This window comes from Heteronotia binoei, chromosome 6 (genome assembly GCF_032191835.1).
Source record: "Heteronotia binoei isolate CCM8104 ecotype False Entrance Well chromosome 6, APGP_CSIRO_Hbin_v1, whole genome shotgun sequence".
NCBI classification, from domain to species: domain Eukaryota; kingdom Metazoa; phylum Chordata; class Lepidosauria; order Squamata; family Gekkonidae; genus Heteronotia; species Heteronotia binoei.
In genome coordinates, this window is record NC_083228.1 from 148,838,180 (window position 1) to 148,863,780 (window position 25,601).

The 25,601-nt window shown below is 50.9% G+C and overlaps 1 protein-coding gene across 1 annotated transcript in view; it reads right to left on the reverse strand.

Moving 5' to 3' along the window:
- FGF12 (fibroblast growth factor 12) overlaps positions 1-24,875 on the reverse strand; it is a 399,444-nt gene extending 374,569 nt beyond the window's left edge. The window contains exon 1 of the mRNA XM_060242866.1: positions 24,813-24,875. Coding sequence (XP_060098849.1) covers positions 24,813-24,819 — 7 coding nt within the window. The 5' untranslated portion in view covers positions 24,820-24,875. The remainder of the gene's footprint in view (positions 1-24,812) is intronic.
- Positions 24,876-25,601: the final 726 nt, after the last annotated feature.

Below are 25,601 nucleotides of genomic sequence, written 5' to 3' on the forward strand. Positions count from 1 at the left end.
GAACCGGGTTTGATTCCCCACTCTCCACTTGCAGCTGCTGGAATGGCCTTGGGTCAGCCATAGCTCTCATAGGAGTTGTCCTTGAAAGGGCAGCTTCTGGGAGAGCTCTCTCAGCCCCACCCACCTCACAGGGTGTCTGTTGTGGGGGAGGAAGGGAAAGGAGATTGCAAGCCGCTCTGAGTCTCTGATTCAAAGAGAAGGGCAGGGTATAAATCTGCAGTCTTCTTCTCCACTTGCACCTGTGGGAATGGCGTGGGTCAGCCAGAGCTCTCACAGAGGTTATCCTTGAAAGGGCAGCTGCTGTGAGAGCTCTCTCAGCCCCACCCACCTCACAGGGTGTCTGTTGTGGGGGAGGAAGATAAAGGAGATTGCAAGCTACTCTGAGTCTCTGATTCAGAGAGAAGGGCAGGGTATAAATCTGCAGTCTTCTTCTCCACTTGCACCTGTGGGAATGGCCTTGGGTCAGCCATAGCTCTGGCAGAGGTTGTCTTTGAAAGGGCAGCTGCTGTGAGAGCCCTCTCAGCCCCACCCACCTCACAGGGTGTCTGTTGTGGGGGAGGAAGGAAAAGGAGATTGTGAGCCGCTCTGAGACTCTTTGGAGTGGAGGGTGGGATATAAATCCAATATCTTCTTCTTCTTCTTTGCCTATGAGGCCTCACCTCCCTGATGTAGCCAATCCTCCTGGAGCTTACATCCTGGAGCTTACATCTTAGTATGCCCTGTACTAAGAGCCCCGTAAGCTCTTGGAGGATTGGCTACATCAGGGAGGTGTGGCCTAATATCAGGCCTCCGATTCAGCTGAAGCTCATGGGAGTGCAGCTGCTGGACCTTTCTAGCAGTTCCCCCTCGTCCTCCCCACCTTGAGCCAGTTTGGTGTAGTGGTTAAGTGTGTGGTTAAGTGTGTGGACTCTTATCTGGGAGAACCGGGTTTGATTCCCCACTCCTCCACTTGCACCTGCTGGAATGGCCTTGGGTCAGCCATAGCTCTGGCAGAGGTTGTCCTTGAAAGGGCAGCTGCTGTGAGAGCCCTCTCAGCCCCACCCACCTCACAGGGTGTCTGTTGTGGGGGAGGAAGGTAAAGGAGATTGTGAGCCGCTCTGAGACTCTTCGGAGTGGAGGGCGGGATATAAATCCAATATCATCTTCTTCTTCTTCTTGCCCATTGAATAGTAGGTGCAGCTGCATAACAATCCCCGGGTGAGCTCCATCACCTTTTCCCCTGCAAAACAACCCCTGCCTGATATGCAAAGGAGTTCCTACTACAGAAAAAGCCCTGGATGCTATCCACGCATTTCACCAATGGTAAACACTCACCTGTTAAAGAAATAACCAAACTGTTCCCTAAAGCCTTGGCCACAATGCAGGAAAAGGGTATGAAGTTGTGGGGTGGGGCATGGAAGACGCACTTCCCTTCTAGGTCACCCTCCCCTGGCACCGTTGCCAACGCACCAGTCTCTGCACCCAAAGGCCTCCTGCTGAGGCCGGCCTCCCACAGACTTTCTTCATAGGGAAAGTGTCCTAACCCCTTTAATCATTCTAGTTGAGATGAGGGGGGGACTTCTGGGGAGGGGGGGTTGGAGAGGGGAGGGACTTCAACAGAGTACAATGCCATACAGTCTACCTTCCAAGGCAGCCATTTTGTTTTCCAGGGGAACTGATCTCTGTCGACTGGGGACCAGTTATAATCCCAGCCTGGAGACCTCCAGCCACTGCCTGGAGGTTGGCAACCTGGAGCAAGCTGGACTGCATGGCCCCGACAACACAGGCCAATTTGGGGTGGGGGGGGGCCTCAGACCCTGCCACTGGTGCTGCTGCTTCTCGTGGGCATCTCTCTCAAAGAGGTTCAAGGCAGGAAGCCCTTGGACCTGATCCAAGAAGCACCCGCAAGCCGGCTCCCGCTTTCCGGAACATGCCTTGAGGAGACTGAGCCGTATCCTTCAGCTTCTCTTCCCAAAGAGGCTCCTTCCCCTCTCAGACATTGCAGGCAGGGAAAATGTTTTTGCATTAATAATGCATTTGTAATGATTTAGACTCAGAAGGAACACCCCCACAGCGAGAGAGAGAGAGAGAGGCTCCCCGATTATGTCAATAGAACGTTGGGAGTCGTGGATGATTCTTCATAAATCCTTTGGGCTGAAAGATCCAGAAAATTCACTCCATCTATCAAATATGTGGCAGGGAAGTGAGGGGGAAAGAGAAGAAGAAGAAGAAGAAGAAGAAGAAGAAGAAGAAGAAGAAGAAGAAGAAGAAGAAGAAGAAGAAGAAGAAGAAGAAGAAGAAGAAGAAGAAGAAGAAGAATTGCAGATTTATACCCCGCCCTTCTCCCTGAATCAGAGACTCAGAGCGGCTCACAATCTCCTATCTCTTCTCCCCCCACAACAGACACCCTGTGAGGTGGGGGCAGATTTATACCCCGCCCTTCTCCCTGAATCAGAGACTCAGAGCGGCTCACAATCTCCTCTGTCTTCTCCCCCCACAACAGACACCCTGTGAGGTGGGGGCAGATTTATACCCCGCCCTTCTCCCTGAATCAGAGACTCAGAGCAGTTCACAATCTCCTATATCTTCTCCCCCCAAAACAGACACCCTGTGAGGTGGGTGGGACTGAGAGGGCTCTCACAGAAGATGCCCTTTCCAGGACTAGGCCTGCCAGAGCTATCGCTGACCCAAGGCCATCCCAGCAGGGGCAAGTGGAGGAGTGGGGAATCAAGCCCGGTTCTCCCAGAAAAGAGAGCTCTGGCTGACCCAAGGCCATTCCAGCAGGTGCAAGTGGAGGAGTGGGGAATCAAACCCGATTCTCCCAGATAACAGAGCTCTGGCTGACCCAAGGCCATTCCAGCAGCTGCAAGTGGAGGAGTGGGGAATCAAACCCGATTCTCCCAGATAACAGAGCTCTGGCTGACCCAAGGCCATTCCAGCAGGTGCAAGTGGAGGAGTGGGGAATCAAGCCCGGTTCTCCCAGTTAAGAGAGCTCTGGCTGACCCAAGGCCATTCCAGCAGGTGCAAGTGGAGGAGTGGGGAATCAAACCCGGTTCTCCCAGATAAGAGTCCGTTCACTTAACCACCATGCCAAATTGGCTCACCAAGGAAAGGTGACAAAAGAAGAAAGGGGAGAGATGAAGAGAAAACCCCCTCTTTCCTAAAGAAAGGTTAAACTGCACAAAGTAAAAACTGTGTCATCAAAGGTGATTTTAACTACCCGCAGATTGATTGGGTCAATATGTGTTCTGGTCGAGAGAAAGAGATTGAGTTTCTTGATGCTCTCAATGACTGTGCTATGGAGCAGATGGTCTCTGAAGCTACCAGGGGTGGGGCGATCCTGGATTTGGTCCTAAATAATGCCCAAGACTTGGTGAGAGATGTAAAAGTGATCGCACCGCTTGGGAGCAGTGACCATAACATTATTGATTTCACCGTTTATATAAATAGAGAGTTGCTCCAAAAGACCGCCACAACCACGTTTAACTTTAAAAGGGGTAAATTCTCTGAGATAAGGAGGCATGTGAAGAGGAAACTGAAAGGAAAAGTAAATATAGTCAAAACCCTTGGGGAAGTTTGGAGGCTATTTAAAACTACAATCCTAGAAGCTCAGATAAAATATATACCACAAGTTAGGAAAGGTACAAACAGGTATAAGAGAAGGCCTGCATGGTGAACAAACAAAGTAATGGAAGTTGAAAAAGGTAAGAACGACTCCTTTAAGCGGTGGAAAGCTAGTCCACGTGAGATTAATAAAAGGGAACACAGGCAGTGGCAAATCAAATGCAATACTGTGATCAGGCAGGCAAAAAGGGACTATGAGGAGCATATTGCAAAAAACATAAAGAACAATAAAAATTTCTTCAAATATATTGGAAGCAGGAAACCAGCCAGGGAGGCAGTGGGGCCCTTGGATGACCAAGGGGTCAAAGGATTACTGAAGGAGGATAGTGAAATGGCTGAGAAGCTGAATGCATTTTTTGCCCCCGTCTTCACTGTGGAAGATTAGAAGTGTTTGGCTGCTCCAGAACCACTTATATTGGAAGGGGTGTTGAAAGACCTGAGTCAGATTGAGGTGACAAGAGAAGAGGTCCTACAACTGATAGGCGAATTAAAAACTAATAAATCACCAGGTCCGGATGGCATACATCCAAGAGTTCTGAAAGAACTCAAAGTTGAACATGTTGATATTCTGACAAAAATATGTAATCTTTCATTGAAATCTGCCTCCATTCCTGAGGACTGGAAGGTAGCAAATGTCACCCCCATCTTTAAAATGGTTTCCAGAGGAGATCCGGGAAACTACAGGCCAGTCAGTCTGACTTCAATACCAGGAAAGTTGGTAGAAACTATTATCAAGGACAGAATGAGTAGGCACATTGATTAACACAAGTTATTGAGGAAGACTCAGCATGGGTTCTGTAAGGGAAGATCTTGCCTCACTAAACTGTTACATTTCTTTGAGGGGGTGAACAAACATGTTGACAAAGGGAACCCAATAAATGTTGTTTACCTTGACTTCCAGAAAGCTTTTGATAAAGTTCCTCATCAAAGGCTGCTTAGTAAGCTCGAGAGTCATGGAGTAAAAGGACAGGTCCTCTTGTGGATGAAAAACTGGCTAATTAATAGGAAGCAGAGAGTGAGTATAAATGGGCAGTCTTCGCAGTGGAGGACGGTAAGCAGTGGAGTGCCGCAGGGCTCAGTACTGGGTTCCATGCTCTTTAACTTGTTCATAAATGATTTGGAGCTGAGAGTAAGCAGTGAAGTGGCCAAGTTTGCAGATGACACTAAATTGTTCAGGGTGGTGAGAGGGACCTGTTGAGGCTGGGTGAGTGGGAGTCAACGTGGCAGATGAGGTTCAGTGTGGCCAAGTGCAAAGTAATGCACATTGGGGCCAAGAATCCCAGCTACATATACAAGTTGATGGGTTGTGAACTGGCAGAGACTGACCAAGAGAGAGATCTTGGAGTCATGGTAGATAACTCACTGAAAATATCAAGACAGTGTGTGATTGCAATAAAAAAGGCCAACGCCATGCTGGGAATTATTAGGAAGGGAATTGAAAACAAATCAGCCAGTATCATAATGCCCCTGTATAGATCGATGGTGCGGTCTCATTTGGAGTACTGTGTGCAGTTCTGGTCACCGCACCTCAGAAAGGATATTATAGCATTGGACAAAGTTCAGAAAAGGGCAACTAGAAGGATTAAAGGTTTGGAACACTTTCCTTATGAAGAAAGGTTAAAACGCTTGGGGCTCTTTAGCTTGGAGAAACATCAATTGCGGGGTGACATGATAGAGGTTTACAAGATTATGCATGGGATGGACAAGGTAGAGAAAGAAGTACTTTTCTCCCTTTCTCACAATACAAGTACTCGTGGGCATTCAATGAAATTGCTGAGCAGTCGGGTTAGAACGGATAAAAGGAGATACTTCTTCACCCAAAGGGTGATTAGCATGTGGAATTCACTGCCACAGGAGATGGTGGCGTTTATAAGCATAGCCAGCTTCAAGAGGGGGTTAGATAAAAATATGGAGCAGAGGTCCATCAGTGGCTATTAGCCACAGTGTGTGTGTATATATATATATATATATAAATTAGCCACTGTGTGTGTGTGTGTGTGTGTGTGTGTGTGTGTATATATATATAAATTTTTGGCCACTGTGTGCTACAGAGTGTTGGACTGGATGGGCCATTGGCCTGATCCAACATGGCTTCTCTTATGTTCTTAAGCTTGTGGTGGAGGTGAATCAAAGAGGCAGCATTTCTACCTGAGTACACCACCAAGTCCCAACACACACGAACCCACAAAGCTGCCTTAGACTGAATCAGACTCTTCTTGGTCCTTCTTGGTCTTGTCTACTCAGACTGGCAGCAGCTCTCCAGGGTCTCAGGCAGAAGTCTTTCCCATCACCTCCTACCTGGTCCTTTCGACTGGAGATGCTGGAGATTGAACCTGGGACCTTCTGCATGCCAAGCAAATGCTCTACCGTTGAGCCATGGCTTTCCCCAAAACCATTAGTCCAGGGGTGGCCAAACTTGTTTAATGTAAAAGACACATAAATAAACATCAGATGTTTGAGAGCCACAAGACAGGAAGGAAGGCAAATAGATGGGGAAGGAGAGGTGGAAAGAAAGCAACTTTAACTTTAAATGAATTCTCCGAGCTGTCAGCTGGCTTGGCTGGGAGAAGTGATTTAAAGGGAGAAATGCCTTCTCCAAGTTGGCCGAGAGAATGGTGGGGGCTTCAAGAGCCACACAATATGTGTGAAAGAATCACATGTGGCTCCTGAGCTTCAGTTTGGTCACCCCTGCATTAGTCCATCAGCATTGTCTACTTCACCCTGCCAACAAAACTCCGTATAGTCAAAGCGATGGTATTCCCAGGAATAATGTATGGCTGTGAGATCTGAACCATAAGGAAGGCCGAGCGGAGAAGAATAGATGCTTTTGAGCTGTGGTGCTGGAGAAGACTCTTGAGAGTCCCTTGGACTTCAAGAAGATCCAGTCAGTCAGTCTTAGGGGAAATCAACCCAGACTGTTCCCTGGAAGGTCAGATGCTGAAGCTGAAGCTCAAATACTTTGGCCCCCAAATGAGAAGGGAGCACTCCCTGGAGAAGACTCGAGAGTCCCTTGGACTGCAAGAAGATCAAATCAGTCAGTCTGAAGAGAAATCAACCCAGACTGTTCCCTGGAAGGTCAGATGCTGAAGCTGAAGCTCAAAGACTTTGGCCACCCAATGAGAAGGGAGCGCTCCCTGGAGAAGATCCTGATGCTGGGAAAGACAGAAGGCCAAAGAAGAAGGGGACGGCAGAAGATGAGATGGCTGGACAGCGTTACTGATGTCACAAACACGAATTTGAGTAGACTTCAGAGGATGGTGGAAGACAGGAGGGCCTGGCGTGACTTTGTCCATGGGGTCGCAAAGAGTTGGACTCGACTGTGCAACTGAACAACAACAATATTGTCTACTTTGACGGGCAGCAGCTCTCCTGGGTTCTCAGGTAGAGGTCTTTCCAATCACCTCCTACTGCCTGGTCCTTTTAGCTGGAGATGCCAGGGATTGAACCCAGGACCTTCTTCTTGCTGAGCAGAGGCTCTGCTGTTAAGCCACAACCCATCCTCAACTCAAGCCAAAGGCCATCAACCCTCGAACCTCTCCCTCCAGAATCTTTTCCCCCTCTCCCACCTGAGCTGGTCAAGCCACAAAACCCTCTTTCACGATCAACCTGTCTCAGCCAATATGGGGTCTCATCTGCACGCGAGGCAGACAAATCCTTTGACTTACTCTGGGGTTGAGGGGCTGCTGGTGACCAGCATTAAGCCAAATGGAGTCCTTGTGGGGCTGGCAGGACCACAGAGACCCCCAAGCTCTGACCCCAAAGGGTAACCCCAGTGGCCTCTGCAGATCTGCCCCTGCTGTGGGAGCTACTCAGTCCAGCTCCTCCAGGGGTCCTTGAATACCCCAACCTCTTCTCATGTTCATTTCAGTAGAATAAACCCAGCAGAAGGCCAGGGCAGGGCGGGGTGATGGAGGAAGGAAGCAATGAAAGACAACTAAAGTATTGGATCACAGGAGGGGAAGCAGAAGAGAACTGGTAGCAGCGAGGGAAGCACAGGGAAGGTTTTTGTGCCTGCTTGTTGTGGGTGAAAAGGCCAAAGAGAAATACTAGTTCTTGTCATTTAATGGCTCTCAGAGCCAGCCGATGGGTGGCCTGTGCTGTAGATATGTCGCATGCAGGAAGGGCCAGAAATGTGGAAGACCCTGCCTAGGACAATGCGTTTCATATCGAAAGCTGTGCACCTTTGGCATTCCAGCGCAGCTACACTGAAGACCCCGGGAACAGGGATGTGTCGCTCAGGAAGGTGTTATGAGCACTCAGCGAGCACTGAGATCGGGAACTCAAAACCTCCTGGTTCTCCCCGGGCCAAAAGAAGCCCGTTTGAAAGCTACAAGGGACAGGGCCTTCTCCATAATGGCTCCATCTTGGTGGAACCAGCCACCGGAAGAGGTAAGGGCCCTGCGGGACCTTACCCAATTCCGCAGGGCCTGTAAGACAGCCCTCTTCCGGCTGGCCCACAACTGACCGGCACCAAGTACTGAACACTGAACATCGAATTTGAATTGAGCGTAACTTAAGACCGCTGAATGATTTTAATGTTTTATGTATATAACAAATGTTTAGATTTTTAACTATAAATTATGTAATGTTAATTTTAATGCTTAATTTTATATTTTATGTTAGTTTTACATGTTGTAAGCCGCCCTGAGCCACCTAGTGGGAAGGGCGGGATATAAATCTCAGATAAATTTAAAAAAAAAATGATGAAGGGAACGGGGCTGTGGACTGTATGGGGACTGTGGGCGTGCATTCAGAGTTGGATTAAGAATTAGGCCAAGCAGACACTGGCCTAGGGGCCCCGGGCCAGCTTTCCCCCCAGTTTCCCCCCGGCTTGCAGCCCTATCAGCCTGCATGTGCAGCCAGCAACCGAGCTGCTCTTTGTCCGACTTGCCTGGTGCGGCTGCTGCTGGCGTCGTTGCCAAGTTTGCCTCTCTCTGCCTCTCCCCCGCAGCTTTGGAGAAGGGGCTTTGAAGAAGGGCCCCGCAGGCTGCAGCGGAGGTGTTGGGCAGTGCGGCAGGCACTCAAACTCTGAGATAATCTGCGAGGTGGCGCCCAAGATTTTGACTGCCGAGGGGCCTCCACAGGGTTTAATCCGGCACTGCTTGCATTACCTGTCAGCTGTAGGTACTATCCTGCTTTCAGTTTTCTACTCACCTAATACCACTTTCTGCATTGCTTTATGTTGCACCTGCGGTAATACATTCTGCTTTGTTTCACATTTGAACATACGAACCTATGAAGCTGCCTTGTACTGAATCAGACCCCCCTGGGTCCATCAAAGTCAGTCTTGTCTCCTCAGACTGGCAGCGGCTCTCCAGGGTCTCAAGCTGAGGTTCTTCATGCCTACTTGCCTGGACCCTTTTTTTGGAGATGCCGGGGATTGAACCTGGGTCCTTCTGCTTCCCAAGCAGATGCTGTACCACTGAGCCACCGTCCCTCCCCTAAAGAACATATGAAGCTGCCTTCTACTGAATCAGACCCCCACAGTCCATCAAAGCCAGACTTATTTACTCAGACTGGCAGCAGCTCTCCAGGGTCTCAAGTGGAGGTTTTTCACACCTACTTGCTTGGATCCTTTTAGTTGGAGATGCCGGGGATTGAACCTGGGACCTTCTGCTTCCCAAGCAGATGCTCGACCACTGAGTCCTAACTTGGCTTAGGACAAGGAGTGGAGAAACTTGATTTCCCTCTCCACTTTCTCCACACTCCCTCCACACTTTCTCCCTGAGGCCAGGAAGGGACGCTGAAGGAAAGCCAGGGGCTCCCTGCAAAAGCTTGAAAAGCAAAGAAGGGGGTTGCTGCTCAAAGCTGAGTCTGCTGAGAGACTTTGCACCTGCTGCTTTTGCCATCTTTGGGATTCTGGCCCCAAACCCTTCTTACTCGAAGGCACACTTCAAATCAACATTAAGGTGCCAGTCCTCATTTTTTGGAAGTGCCCAACCCAACTTCCCCTGTTCAGCTGTTCAAGCTCTTGGCTTTGTTTTCCTGGTTGCCACATTTCAAACCACCTCAACAGGATACACCTCTCCCCCTTCCCAAGATCCCCTTCTTCCACTCGCCCTCTCCAGAACTTCCTGGCCTGCTCTGCTCTTGCCATCTCCCCCACACACACCTCATCCCCGCCAACTCATCAGTTGCCTCTCCTGGAGACGGTGCAAACAAACGAAAACAGTGACATGCTGGCTAACACATTTAGTAAAACTTTTATCAAGAATAATTCTATCAAGAATATTACAAATCTTTTGTCACATTATAAAGACAGACAACCTTACATTACAAAGAAAAGTCCATCCCAATGAGCACCCGGATATAGGCTCATTTCTATCAAAGTCTTCCTCGGGAGTATTCCTATACATTTCAAAGTTACAAGCTTCTTGTACAATTCAGTGTGTATACTGAGAGCAAGCCAGCTCTTAACTTCTTCTCTAAACAGATGCAAAGGCCTTCTGGATTTGGCTGACAAAATGCTCTCTGCAACCTAAGAACATAAGAGAAGCCATGTTGGATCAGGACAATGGCCCCTCCAGTCCAACACTCTGTGTCACACAGTGGCCAAAAAAACCCCAAGTGCCATCAGGAGGTCCCTCAGTAGGGCCAGGGCACTAGAAGCCCTCCCATTATGCCCCCCCCCAAGCAGCAAGAATACAGAGCATCCCTGCCCCAGACATAACAGCATAAGAGAAGCCATGGTGGATCAGGCCAATGGCCCATCCAGTCCAACATTCTGTGTCACACAGGGGCCAAAAAAGACCAGGTTCCATCAGGAGGTCCACCAGTGGGGCTAGAAGCCCTTCCACTGTGCCCCCCCCTTCCCAAACACCAAGAATACAGAGCATCACTGCCCCAGACAGGGAGTTCCATCAATATGCTGTGGCTAACAGCCACTGATGGACCTCTGCTCCATATGCTTACCCAATCCCCTCTTGAAGCTGGCTATGCTTGTAGCCACCACCACCTCCTGTGGCAGTGAATTCCACGTGTTAATCACCCTTTGAGTGAAGAAGTGCTCCCTTTTATCTGTTCTAACCCGACTGCTCAGCAATTGCATCGAGTGCCCACGAGTTCTTGTCTTGTGAGAAAGGGAGACATGATGCCACCTTCCTGCACTACCTTGGCTGTGCAGAAGTACCTGATCCTGCCTGGAACTTCTCGCAGGACGACCTGCATTGACAAGTCTTTCAACCTCCAGAGTTACCCTCTGCTTGTCTTGGCCAAGCAAAGCCGCAGAGGAGAACTGGGCTGGACTTGTCACCACCTCCTCTCAGAACCCAGCAGAACCTGTTGCAGCTGTAAAGACAAGGCAGACCTGTGGAGACCCTTGGGGTGGTGTCTGTGTTGGTGCATACACACGCGCACCCTTTCCTAGCATTAGGAACAGGGATTCCAGCCCGCTCATCCTGGCACAATGACAGCGTGTACAAGAGAGGAAGCCTGAAACCGAGTGTGCCCTTCTTACAAATCCCCAATCCTTTCCATGGCTTTTCTCTTAGCTGTTGGTTATCCATCAGTAGACAAACATGGGTAGACAAACTTTGAATGTACTGCAGACAGCTATCTATACTAATACTGCTTCATTACTGGTAAAAAATGATTTTTCCCACCTATTGGCCTTATTGAGATTATGACGCAGGATACTTTTGTTTCCTCATGGCAGAAGAAGACAGAAGCCAAATTGAGCTATTATGGCTTCTCTAAGCAGTATATAAGAGCCCCGTGGCGCAGAGTGGTAAAGCTGCAGTACTGCAGTCTGAGCTCTCTGCTCATGACCTGAGTTTGATCCCAGTGGAAGCTGGGTTCAAGTAGCCGGCTGAAGGTTGACTCAGCCTTCCATCCTTCCGAGATCGGTCAAATGAGTCCCCAGCTTGCTGGGGGGAAAGGATAGATGACTGGGGAAGGCAATGGCAAACCACCCCGTAAAAAGTCTGCCATGAAAACGTTGTGAAAGCAACATCACCCCAGAGTCAGAAACGACTGGTGCTTGCACAGCGGACCTTTCCTTTGAAGAGCCCCATGGTGCAGAGTGGTAAAGCTGCAGTACTGCAGTCTGAGCTCTCTGCTCATGACCTGAGTTCGATCCCGGCAGAAGCTGGGTTCAGGTAGCCAGCTCCAGGTTGACTCAGCCTTCCATCCTTCTGAGTTTGGTAAAATGAGAACCCAGCTTGCTGGGGGGAAAGGGTAGATGTCTGGGGAAGGCAATAGCAAACCACCCCGTAAGAAGTCTGCCGTGAAAACGTTGTGATGCGACATTGGAAACGACTGGTGCTTGCACAAGGGACTAGCTTTACCTTTTTTTAAGCAATTATATACAGTCCGTGGGCTATGCTCATGCTAGAACCTTGATAAAACAAGGAATAGCAGAGACTGAATGACAGATAGACATGAGTAGGATTAGGAACCCTCTATTTGACGTAAGTACACCTAACAAGATAATTTTATTATCTATATTAAATTTTTGCACTACAGTAACCACAGAATTTTTATTCTTTTAAGGTATAACGCTTTACCCTCAGCTATACTCAAGGCCAGATTTACTCGATCTTCAAAGAAGAGCTGCTTGTTGATTAATCATTCGGACACGTTACTTTTGACTGCAGTTTATAGCAAGACCAGTGTTCCCTCTAAGCTGAGTTAGTGTGAGCTCGCTCACAATTTTTAAGTCTCTGGCTCACACAGTCTTGTCTTAGCTCAGGAAAAATGGCCCCAGAGCAAACTAATGGATGCAGGAGCTCACAACTTGAATGCCAGGAGCTCACGAAGTAGAATTTTTGCTCACAAGACGCCACATCTTAGAGGGAACTTTGATCAAGACATCCAGGGGTGGAATTCTAGCAGGAGCTGCTTTGCATATTATGCCACACTCCCATGATGTAGCCAATCCTCCAAGAGCTTACAAAAAAGAGCCTTGTAAACTCTTGGAGGATTGGTTAAATCAGGGGTGTGTGGCCTAATATGCAAAGGAGCTCCTGCTAGAATTCCACCCCTGATGACATCAGGATAGTACTGGTCCTGCCAGTTGTCAATGACTATCCTGATTACAATAGGAAGATACTTACGTCAATTAAGCTTGCAGGCAATATTCAGAATTTGACTAGGAGGGTTGCTAAATTTGGCTGGATGGCTTATCGAATGAGGAGAGAAACAAAGAGGTCTAACATTAATTTTACATCTTCTGTGCCTTAAAGTTTGTATTCATATTTTATGTACATTTTAGACGGTATCCTATTTTAGCATTGTATAATTATATCACCCTTTATTGGTTATGAATTGGACTTTTGTGAATTGTTTGCTGGTCTATGACCGTTATAAATAAATTCAGTTCAATACTTCACTGAAATTATGTGAATATTCAATATATTTGTATGTGTTTATATATATATATATACACATATATATTATCATAAATTTATATTTTCCCAAAATCCACCATGTATCACTGGCACATATGTGATATGAACATATATGAACATCTGAAGCTGCCTTATACTGAATCAGACCCTCGATCCATCAAAGTCAGTCTTGTCTTCTCAGACTGGCAGAGGCTCTCCAGGGTCTCAAACTGAGGTTTTTCACACCAATTTTGCCTGGACCCTTTTTTGGAGATGCCGGGGATTGAACCTGGGACCTTCTGCTTCCCAAGCAGATGCTCTACCACTGAGCCACCGTCCCTCCCAACAGTGATACTTCCAACAGCAGATATACAGATTGGAAGTTGCAGAATTACCCAAATATCCATATTCCAAAAAATGACCTTATGGATAGTTGATCGTGACTCAGTCCGTTTCAGAAACCGCTGTCCTTCTTCAAGGATCCAAATGTATCCAACACATCTGGTCTTGCAGCTACAGTACAGCTTCCCATTTTCTTAAGGTCTTCCATTACACTGAAGCATCTCAGAGCCAACTTGGTGTTGTGGTTAAGTGCGTGGACTCTTGTCTGGGAGAACTGGGTTTGATTCCCCACTCCTCCACTTGCACCTGCTGGAATGGCCTTGGGTCAGCCATAGCTCTGGCAGAGGTTGTCCTTGAAAGGGCAGCTGCTGTGAGAGCCCTCTCCAGCCCCACCCACCTCACAAGGGTGTCAGTTGTGGGGGGAGAAGATAAAGGAGATTGTAAGCCGCTCTGAGACTCTGATTCAGAGAGAAGGGCGGGGTATAAATCTGCAATTCTTCTGCTTCATTTTGTGTGTGCTTATTGCAGAGACAGAAAACATTTCGCTTCTAATATATGTAGAAACTGAACCACTTATGCCAAATTTCTGTACTAGTCAATTTCACAGACTCTTCTCTCAATTTAATATTGGAGGGCGGATTTGTAAGCAATAGTAGTATATATAGTTGTTTGCAGCACATTTCACAGTGGGGTTGAATGTGTCCACCGTGGCCCCTTTAATTATTCCAGGGCACAAACAAGGACAGGTCCAAACCTCACACCTTGCCCTGCCCCAGTCTTTGAGCTTCTGTAGGGTCCACCAAGACACCCATTTTCTAATTGTATTCCAACTACCTGCTCCAAAGAGTTAATGGTAGCAGTGCTGGTTCTCCCCATGTGGGAAGCAGAGAGGGCTGGAAGAAGATATTGGATTTATATCCCGCCCTACATTCTGAATCTCAGAGTCTCAGAGTGGCTTACAATCTCCTTTCCCTTCCTCCCCCACAACCCTGTGAGGTGGGTGGAGCTGAGAGAGCTCTTAGAGCAGCCGCCCTTTCATGGACAGAGTCTCAGAGTGGCCTACAATCTCTTTTACCTTCCTCCCCCACAACAGACATCCTGTGAGGTGGGGGAGGTGGATGGAGCTGAGAGGGCTCTGACAAAAGCTGCCCTTTCAAGGACAACCTCTGCGAGAGCTATGGCTGACCCAAGGCCATTCCAGCAGCTGCAAGTGGAGGAGTGGGGAATCAAACTTGGTTCTCCCAAATAAAAATCCACACACTTAACCACTACACCAAACTGGCTCTCCAGAGTGACTGGCCGAAGGAGAGCTTTGTTAGGATTTGAACCCAGGTCTGTGGTGGTTTAGGTCCATACTCTGGCCAAGCTGTATAGCACACTGACTTTGCCATGGCTCCCCAAAGTGTTCTAGGAATTGGCATTTAGGGAGGCTCAAAGAATTCTCTCTGGTAATTCCTGTGTCCCCTCTATGATGCCACTCCCATCACCCGTTCAGCTCATTTGCAATACAAGATGACAATTAACCAGCCTGAAGCTGCTGCAAAGCCATGCCCAGATTTCACCCCAGGTCAAGAATTGGTTCAAGAGCAGCAAGAAGTCGCAAGGACTCCAACCCCCCTCAATGAAGCTGCTTTGAGCCAGGAGGAAAGAGGCAGGATATAAAGTTTTGAGAAATGAATTCTCAGGAATGGACCTGGTTCCAGTTCCTGATCCACCACTGGTCCTGTTTTTGCCTTTGAGGGATACTGGCACAGAGCAATGCTTAGAATTATCACAGGACTGAAGCTTTTCGGATTACCCTTAGGGATGGCAGAGCTGAGAAACAATGCAAGACTTCTCATTTCAATAAGAATCAATGAAACTGAGGATTATCTAGTTCTAGAGGAGCCAGCAATGTTTCTGTTCCATGATTTCAGAAATGCCCTCTTGCCTGCCAGGGCTGTTGTAGAAGATACTTGCTAGTTATTGCACGGGAACAAAACCTGTCTTGGCTATTAAGTGACACGTGAGACTGGTTAATCAAAATGGGTGAGTTTGGGTCGGGATCAAGCATTGGGCCATCTGGGGGTTTATTCCCCATTTAAGACTATGGAGATCATACAGATTCACATGTTAAAACCCTCTGGATATCCTTTGTTTTGTATTTATTGATCACTGAGATGGAAGACTGCAGATTTATACCCCACCCTTCTCAGAACGGCTTACAATCTCCTTTATCTCCTTCCCCTGTGAGGTGGGTGGGGCTGAGAGAGCTCTCACAGCAGCTACCCTTTCAAGGACAACTCCTACGAGAGCTCTGGCTGACCCAAGGCCATTCCAGCAGCTGCAAGTGGAGGAGTGGGGAATCAAACCCGGTTCTCCCAGATAAGAGTCCGCGCACTTCACCACTACACCAAACTGGCTACCAGCACACAGCAATGCTTAGAATTATCGCAGGACTGAAGCTTTTTAGGTTACCGTGAGGGATGGCAGCGCTGCGAAGCAGAATGTTTTGTTGTCATTGGACTTATCTGTTTTGTAAAATTTGTGCTAAGGAGATAACTGTAATGCTTTATTCTTCAGATTACTGTTTATGTTAGGTCCAAACAATACAAGACCCCGGGGGTGAGTCAGAGAGGCCATGATCAGCAGGAAAAAAACAAAGAATTAAAAGCATCCTCTCCCCTTCCCCGACCACTCTCTCCTTCCCAGCAACTACATTCTATAAAAGACAAGAACATCTACAAAGCAAAGATCTCTGTGGCGGAACCGGCCCGATTCTGCCTTCAGACCCGGTCCCGTCAGCTCCCTATGGAGTCGCCAACTCCTGGAGGGAGCTATGTCTCCTCCTGCCCCTTGGGCGCGCTGCCACCACCTGCTCAGTCCCGGGGTTCAGATTGAGAGGAACAGGACTCCCAATCCCCCTCTCCAGCTGTGAGGCCAGGCCTCAAGGTCCTCTGCCACCCTGCACTTGGGTTTCACAGAGACCTCAGCGCTTCTTTGGGGCACCCCTGGAGGATTGGCACCTTATCCACCTGCATGCCTTCCCCCTTCCCCGGGGCCCCCTTTATAAAAACAGCGTGGTCTAAAGCGGTCTGGGGATCTAGGTGGTACAGAGATTAACTGCCAGCATTTAAAACAGAAAAAAAACATTTATTTAAAAGGGAAAAGGATAGGGGAAGAAAAACAAAACAAAAACAGTTGCATCTACCAAATTAGCACAGCCCAGCACAGCAAAGCACAGCAAACAGCATAACAAAATAAAGGTGGTTTTTAAACGCATCGTATTGTCCCTGGTCTATACTTGATCTGCCTAAGAGAATGACTTACTTTGTCTTACTGCCTGGAGGCCTCATTTTCCTGAGCAGGCCTCCCCCACAGGCCGGAGCCCACAGGCCAGCAGCCTCCCTTCCCGAGCGCCTGCTGCAAACTGAGAAACTCTTCCTGCCTAGCACATGGCAAGAACAACAGCCCTTCCTGCCTCTCTAGGAGACTTTCCCCCTAGCGTTGTTGGTTTGGCTCTGGAAGGGGGGGGGGAGTGAGGGGAAGGCTACAAAGCCGGCTGAATGGATTTACTGATCCCTGCCTTTTTGGATGAAGCACCAACACTCTCAGATGGCGTTTCTCCACACGTCCCCCTCCTTAAATTCTGAGCCGGAGGGGTTGCCTCCTACAGAGGTGACCCCGTAGCAGAATCCAAACAAACAAGGAGAAACCCATTAACCAAAATAGTACACAAACATTACACAAACATTCAGGTATTTCTCCAATAATACACAAAGTCCAGCACCCTAGGTGCCCATGTCCCTTCTGGACAAAACGTTGCATGGCTGCATGCAGCAGGGATGTCCAGTCTTTAAGATGTACTCCTCTGTCTCCCAGGACCACCTCTGGAGTTTGGTGCTCTCCCTCCGTTGCTGCTGTTGCTGGGGTGAGGGGTCCATCAAAGGAGGAAATCCCTGGCCCCACATATGGGGTTGGAAACTGCCCAGTTCCCACACAGTTGCTTCTTCTTTATCCCTCATTGGTGGAATGTTCCCTCTGTCCACTCTGTCCTCCCAGAAAACCACCTCTGGGGCTCCAAACAATTGCTGTCCCAGCTTCTTTTTGTCTCCTTCCTTCCTACCTCTATGCAACACCATGGACCTCGCAGAGACTGGCTGTGGTACATTCACCTGCACCACTTGAACTGCCTTTCCCATTTTCTCCATAGCCCCCACACAGGTAGCATCGTCTAGGTCATCCACAATCACATGGGGTCCCTCCCATTCCACTTTCCGTTCACCAGTATGAAGGGGCAGGAAATCCATCACCCTATCCCCTGTCTCAGCTTCTGAGAACTCCACTTTCTGGTCCCTTGCCAACTCACACAGTGGTTCCAGCCTCGGGTCACTTTGAACCTCAGACAGGAACATTTCTGGCTCCCCCAGACTTCCTATCATCTGTTCCTTCAAGCCACCCCTAGTCCCACTGTTTCCAGAACACTCAGCCAAAGTTTGATCTGGGTTCTCCGCCCCCTCAGTTGGTTTTTCAGTGTCAGCCAACTGAGCTCCTTCCTGCCTGGAACGCTCCACAGCATCCTGCTGCCCTTGTGGAAATTGGCACCCCTCTTCCCATTGGGCACACCCTCCTGCAGGGTTTGAGACAGACTGGTCCTCCCCCTCCCTGGTTGGTGGTGAGGTGGCTTCCCTAACGTTGCCTTCCTCCCCCCACCTTCCCCTGAGGGTTTGGCTTGGGGTCTCAGTCCCCTCGGTTGGTTTTTCAGCACTACCCAACTGACCCCCTTCCTGCCTGGAAGGTTCCACAGCTTCCCAGGATTCCTGTCTGCCCTGCTTCAAGACGACCTGTTTTGAGAGCGTCTCGGACGATCCCACTTCCTGATCCACAGCTACTTGGTGAACCGGTTCCCACCTAAGGCCGCTCCGGACCCCCTTCTGGAACCGCTCCCGTTCCCCCAAGCCTTCAGCTATGTGCTCCTCTGAGCCCACATTAGCCTTGCTGCTCTCAGAACCTCCTGTGAAATCTCCACCCTCCACCTCGGTCTCTTCAGGATGCACATCCTTTACGCTAGACAGGTTCCCTTCCTCGCTAGGAACATCCACAGCCTCTTGCTGCACTTGGGGAAAGCTACACCCCTCTTCCCCTTGGGAACACCCTACTCCAGGGCTTGAGACAGGCTGGCCCTCCCCCTCCTTGGTGACTGCCCTCTCTTCGTCCTCAGTAACCTGGGCTGTTTCCCCCTCCCTGGTTGGTGGTGAGGTGGCTTCCTTAAAGTTGCCCTCCTCCTCCCACCTTCCCCTGGGGGTTTGGCTGCGGGGTACAGCCTTGATAGGGTACTGGCCAACCACCAAATCCCGGCCCAATAACACTGGAACTGTTTGTTCCTTCATTACCCCACATTCAGCATAGGATTTACCTTCTTGTGGAGCCAAACCCCTGAACTGCTTTCGGGAGTGGTCTGGCCCCAGTTTAAACCTTTTAAATACAGTGGCTTTATAGGCCGCAAAAGTTATCCCCCCATCTTCCATAGGCATGCTGTAATAGATGGCTGAAAGCTCTCCAGTCAGGTTGCTAGAGAGGTAAGACATATAGTCCTCCTCTGCAATCCCCCACTGTTTGGCTGCCCTCTCAAAGTTGGAAAGGTATGTGGAGGGGTCTTCTCCCTCCTTGTACACTGCAAAGTCTTTGGGGGTGACTTGGATCTCTTTGCTTAGTTCAGCTTCCAGACGTAGCACCTCAAGCTCATGGCGACGTTGCTCTTCCCGCTCCCGTCTGCGGATCTCTGCTTCTTCCTGTCTGCGGATCGCATCCCTCTCTGCTTGTCTTTCCTCTCTCTCTCGTTCCTCCCGTCTGCGGACTGCATCCCTCTTTGCTTGTCGTTCCTCTCTCTCTCGTTCCGCCTCGATACGCATTCTCTCCAGTTCCATCTGTAGCCGCAAGGTTGCTTCTGACTGGGTGGGGGCCACTTTTGCAGGGGCCCCTGCAGCCTCAAGATGCTCCAACAGGAGGACTTGCATATCTACTACAGTCAGGTTGTCCCACTCCAGCTCTTGCTTTGCGCACTCTTCCTGGAGCTGTGGCTTTGTCATCTTCAGGATTTCCAGTTTCTTAGCACGCTCCATCCTAACTAGCTAAACTTTCCCTACTCCAGTTGACCCGAAAAGAAAACAAAACCGCTGTTGCTTCCTCTGGGTGCTTGCACGTATCAAAAAGCAAAAATGCCTGGCCAATCAAGTTCTCTGTTTGTTCTCATCCCACCGCTGCCGCCAAATGTGGCGGAACCGGCCCGATTCTGCCTTCAGACCCGGTCCCGTCAGCTCCCTATGGAGTCGCCAACTCCTGGAGGGAGCTATGTCTCCTCCTGCCCCTTGGGCGCGCTGCCACCACCTGCTCAGTCCCGGGGTTCAGATTGAGAGGAACAGGACTCCCAATCCCCCTCTCCAGCTGTGAGGCTAGGCCTCAAGGTCCTCTGCCACCCTGCACTTGGGTTTCACAGAGACCTCAGCGCTTCTTTGGGGCACCCCTGGAGGATTGGCACCTTATCCACCTGCATGCCTTCCCCCTTCCCCGGGGCCCCCTTTATAAAAACAGCGTGGTCTAAAGCGGTCTGGGGATCTAGGTGGTACAGAGATTAACTGCCAGCATTTAAAACAGAAAAAAAACATTTATTTAAAAGGGAAAAGGATAGGGGAAGAAAAACAAAACAAAAACAGTTGCATCTACCAAATTAGCACAGCCCAGCACAGCAAAGCACAGCAAACAGCATAACAAAATAAAGGTGGTTTTTAAACGCATCGTATTGTCCCTGGTCTATACTTGATCTGCCTAAGAGAATGACTTACTTTGTCTTACTGCCTGGAGGCCTCATTTTCCTGAGCAGGCCTCCCCCACAGGCCGGAGCCCACAGGCCAGCAGCCTCCCTTCCCGAGCACCTGCTGCAAACTGAGAAACTCTTCCTGCCTAGCACATGGCAAGAACAACAGCCCTTCCTGCCTCTCTAGGAGACTTTCCCCCTAGCGTTGTTGGTTTGGCTCTGGAAGGGGGGGGGGAGTGAGGGGAAGGCTACAAAGCCGGCTGAATGGATTTACTGATCCCTGCCTTTTTGGATGAAGCACCAACACTCTCAGATGGCGTTTCTCCACAATCTCATAATGCAAAGAACCACTCTAATTGCTTAATGTGAGGTTCCCCAAGGGAAAATTTCCCTCCCTGGGGAAACCAGGTCATGGAGAAGATCTAACATACCCTTCTCCCTCAGCTGTTAGTAATCCATATGACTCCCCCTTTGGCCTTTGCTTCCACAACACCGCATCCACATTCACCCAAATGAGTGGAAACAGGTGGGAACAGTTCCTGGGGCAACACCTGAATGCTAAAAACCGAGTCAGTGTTGCTGAGGCTAGGCTGAGAAATATTCTCCATGAACTCTGTTCCTCAACTTAGATTTGAAGGTGTTTCTTTCAGCTCAATACTACTAATAATTAAAAATGAGAATTATTTGCCTTAACTAAGAATAAGATGAGTTTAATGCTGGAGATGAGAGAGCACCAGACTCACGAGGAAAGACAACCATGCGAGGCAATAGCATAGCACCTTTAAAACCAACAAAGTTTTATTCAGAATGGAAGAAGAAGAAGACTGCAGATTTATACCCCACCCTTGTCTCTTAATCAGAGACTCGGAGTGGCTTGCAGTCTCCTATATTTTTTCCCCCCACAACAGTCACCCTGTGAGATGGGTGAAGCTGAGAGGGCTCTCACAGCAGCTGCCCTTTCAAGGACAGAGGCTCAGAGTGGCCTACAATCTCCTTTCCCTTCCTCCCCCACAACAGACACCCTGTGAGGTGGGTGGGGCTGAGAGGGCTCTCACAGCAGCTGCCCTTTCAAGGACAGAATCTCAGAGTGGCCTACAATCTCCTTTCCCTTCCTCTCCCACAACAGACACCCTGTGAGGTGGGTGCGGCTGAGAGAGCTCTCCCAGAAGCTGCTCTTTCAAGGACAGAGTCTCAGAGTGGCCTACAATCTCCTTTCCCTTCCTCCCCCACAACAGACACCCTGTGAGGTGGGTGGGGCTGAGAGAGCTCTCCCAGCAGCTGCCCTTTCAAGGACAGAGTCTCAGAGTGGCCTACAATCTCCTTTCCCTTCCTCCCCCACAACAGACACCCTGTGAGGTGGGTGGGGCTGAGAGAGCTCTCCCAGAAGCTGCTCTTTCAAGGACAGAGTCTCAGAGTGGCCTACAATCTCCTTTCCCTTCCTCCCCCACAACAGACACCCTGTGAGGTGGGTGGGGCTGAGAGAGCTCTCCCAGCAGCTGGCCTGTCAAGGACAACCTCTGCCAGAGCTCTGGCTGACCCAAGGCCATTCCAGCAGGTGCAAGTGGAGGAGTGGGGAATCAAACCCGGTTCTCCCAGATAAAGGGTCTGCACACTGAACCACTTCATCAAACTGGCTAAAAGCACGCTTCGGCAGACAATGAAACGTACCCTATTTCATTGTCTGATGAAGAGTGCGTGCACATGAAAGCTTACATGCCGAATAAAACTTTGTTGGTCTTGAATGTGCTACTGGACTCCAGCTTTGTTCTACTGCTTCAGACTGACCCAGCTGCCCCCCTGGATCTACCTACATGCGAGGCAAAACGAAAGGCAGAAAGAGGAACAGCCCAACACAGGAGATGGATGGACTCCATCAAGGAAGCCGCAAAGGCCCTCCGCTTGCAAGACCTGAGCAATGATAGGATGTTTGGTGTTTTAACAATTTATTAATAACATACGGTTACGATGTTTAGTTATATCTTTTCTATCCCTTACCCATATGATATTTTCAATCCCCCCTCCCTCCATTATTAGACTTACCCCGAAGTTAAGTATTTAAATCCAAATATAAAGGTAACCCAAACCCATCAAAATACAATGTCGTTTTCTTCTCATTCATATTAAAAAATTGTCCAATGTCTTTTTACGTTCCACTCTAACTCTATATATTTTTTAAATTTCTTCCACTCCTTTTTAAACACTCCCAAATCATAGTCTCTCAAAGTTCTTGTTAATTTATCCATCTCACTCCACGATAAAACTTTCACAATCCAATCCCATTTCTCTGGTATTTTTTCTTGTTTCCACAACTGCGCATACGATGTCCTAGCAGCTGAGAGCAGATACCAAATTAAAGTCCAGCAATGATAGGATGTTTGGGAAGCCATTAATTCGTAGGGCTGCTGTAAGACAGAAGAGACTGGACGGTGCTTAACATGCATGTGATGCTGGAGACGGGACCCACTGGGTACAGGCTGAGGATTCTACTAACAATGGCAGCTGAAAGGCTATAGCCAGTGTTCCCTCTAAGCTGAGTTAGTGTGAGCCAGCTCACGGATTTTTAGCCTCCAGCTCACACACTTTTATCTTGGCTCAGGAAAAACAGCCCCAGAGCACAATAATGTATGCAGTATCTCGCAACTTTAACGCCAGGATCTCACAGCTTTAATACCAGAAGCTCACAAAGTAGATTTTTTTTTTTTGCTCACAAGACTCTGCAGCTTAGAGGGAACATTGGCTACAGCTCTGAGGAGACAGAGTCCAGTTCACAGGGACCTGCAGAAATTGGGGGGGGGGGGGGGTGTTTCCTTTAGTCCGCGCATAATAAAGCCATCAGCCCCTCCCCATTATGGGTGGCCCTGAAATTTTAGGGAAGACAGCATTTGGTACGATCCAAGTTATGGCTCGGTGGACATTTTTTTTTTAATCTCAGAATTTGCGGCGACCTCAGAGCCAGTCCTCATGGGAGTGGTAAGATCCTCCCCCGCTGAGGCATTTTGCTATTTCCAAGTTGCTAGCCCTCAGGACATACACTTGGACCCCTGGCAGCAGAAGTACCCCTGGACAGCAGCACAGCCTAAGAACATTCCCCTACGGGTAGCTAGATTCGAGTAAAGGAGCACTCTGCAGACCAAGTTTTTGGGGACCACAAGCTTTGGAGAGCCCAAGTTCCCTCGGTCAGGTATGAGCCTTGACTCTGGAGAGCAATTTCTCTCCAGAAACTGTGGGGGTGTCTGCCGCTGGACTGGAACCCAACTGTGCTACTGCAGAACAAGGTGGCTGCCCTCTGAAACTGTTTTCTCTTCTGAGCAGACCTGCTTCTTGGGATTGGGAAGTCTGTTCTGCCCCGGGCCAAGGGGTCCAGGCTGCTCCGGAGAGGGGGCCTGGTGCCCCCCCTTCCTCATGTTCTAGCGGGCGCGGGGATTCTCCTCCCAAGCCAACTCCTGCTCGTTCTCAGCCGCCGCCCTGACCCCGCAGCGAAGGGCCCTCTCAGCTAGTCCTTCGCATTGGAGCCCCTTTTTGCTGGCCAGAAGTCTTTTGCCCTCGGCGGCGGCGCCACCCCGGAGAAGGTCCTTCCGGACACGCATCGCCCCGAGGGCTCCGGCGCCGCAGCCCCAACAGCCAACCGAAGCGCGTCCCCTTTCTGCAAAGCTGCAGCCACCCCCACAAACCCTGGCGGCGGATCTGGCCGCCCCCGGTTCTCCTCCTTGCCCTGGCGAGGCCAGGAAGGGCCACCCGGAGCTCTGGCCACGCGGACGACCAGACACGCCACCCGAGCACCGGCTGCGGGCGGCCAAGTGGGGAGGCCCCTCCCTCCCTCCGCAGAAGAGAAGCAGCCTCAGGCGGCGGCACTGGGGGGCCAACGCAGCACAGGCCCCTGCACGCCCCGGCCCCCGCGGCCGGATCTCGGAGGCATGACTGTGCAGATCGCTGGGCCAGGTTTCCCCGCCTCCGGTCTGATGGCCTCGCAGCTGCCGGCCTGGATGGCCCAGAGTAGCCCTCCAGAGAGGGTTTTGGCCTCCAGCTCCCATCAGCTCCAGCCACTGGCCATGCTGCCTGGGGCTGATGGGAGTCGGAGGCCAAAAAAAACATCTGGAGAGCTACCCTGGGAGAACGCAGCGCTAAGGAATCGCCCAGCCCAGCGCGGGCCTGCCTGCCTCCGCAGTGCTCTTCCCGGCCGGCCCCAGAGAGCCCCACTCGCCCTCCTGGCTGGAGCCGAGCTGCCCGGGCAATGCGATAGAAGCTGGGGGCGCCTCCTCTCCCCCCGCGGGCCCTGCTGGGCGGCCCGGCCCCGGCGCTCACTCCTGCCTGCGGCGGCTCCCTGGGGAGAGGCAGGAGGGCGCGGGGTGGGGAGGGTGCTGGGCGGCAGGAGACGCATCGGCAGCGCCTCCACGCAAGAGCTCCTGCTGCCCCGCGAGCCGCGCCGCCTGCGCCACCCCGGAGGCGCCTGCGAGAGAGCCAGGAGGGCCAGCCGGCCGACTCCCGCCGCCCCCGGGGGCTCTGCTGAGCCCAGCCTTCCCCCAGCCCAGCCGGCAGCCCGAAGCCTCCTGGCGCCAAGCAAGCCCCGCAGCTTCCGCAAGAGCAAGCCTCCTTGCCCCGGACACCAAGGCGCAGCCCGCCCGCCCGCCAGCCCTCTCCACCTCGCTCGCTCCCGGAGCACTGCGGCGCTTCTTCGGCCCGGCCACGCCGGCAGCCGCCCGCCCTCCCTTCCCTTCCCTTCCCGTCCCTCCCGTGCCGCCTCCCTTTACCTTCCATGGCCGCCTCCTCCTCCTCCTCCTTCGCCCGGGGCCGGCGAGTCGCAGGGCAGTTGCGGGGGGGCTGCGCGTGCTCGGCGGCTCCTCTTCCCGGCCGGGGGCGTCCTCTCCTCTGCCGCCGCCTCCTCCTCCTCCTCCTCCTCCCGCGGGGGCTGCAAAGGGCGGACAGGTGAGGCGAGCAGGCCAGGCCAGGCAAGGCAAGGCAAGGGAAAGGCAGGGCAGGGCAAGGCAAGGCGAGGCGGCCGGGCTGGGGCTTACCTGGGCGGGAGCTGTCCAGCGGCGCCGGTGCTGAAGGTGGAAGTGGCCGCTCAGCCCCCTCGGCTGCCTCTGTTGGACGCGCGGCGGAGCGGCAAGGGGGCGCATGCGCAGCCTCCCGGCCCCGCCGCCGGACTTGCCCCCGCAGCCAAAGCCCCGCCGCGGCGAGGGAGGAGCGCGCCGCTGCAACGAAAGCCCGGCCTGGAGTCTCCCCCAACTCCTGCCGGGGAACGGGGGAGCGTTGCGTGACGGGGTGGGAGGCTCGCTCGTCTTTATTGCGGCACCCCCAACAGCTTTGCGTTATTTGCATTGACCTGCTCAAAATAGCGATATTGGCTGCACATCTCATTCCATGTGCTTTACCCATTGCCGCTGTGCTTTATGGTACTCCTTTGGCCTATGGCAAATTAGAATGATGTATATATGTTAAAAAGTATATTAGGCGGGCAAGAACATCACTGTCCAATGCATTTCTCTTGGAGCTGTACCGAGGCACTCAAACAGGGACTTTGGCTGCTTATCCCATTA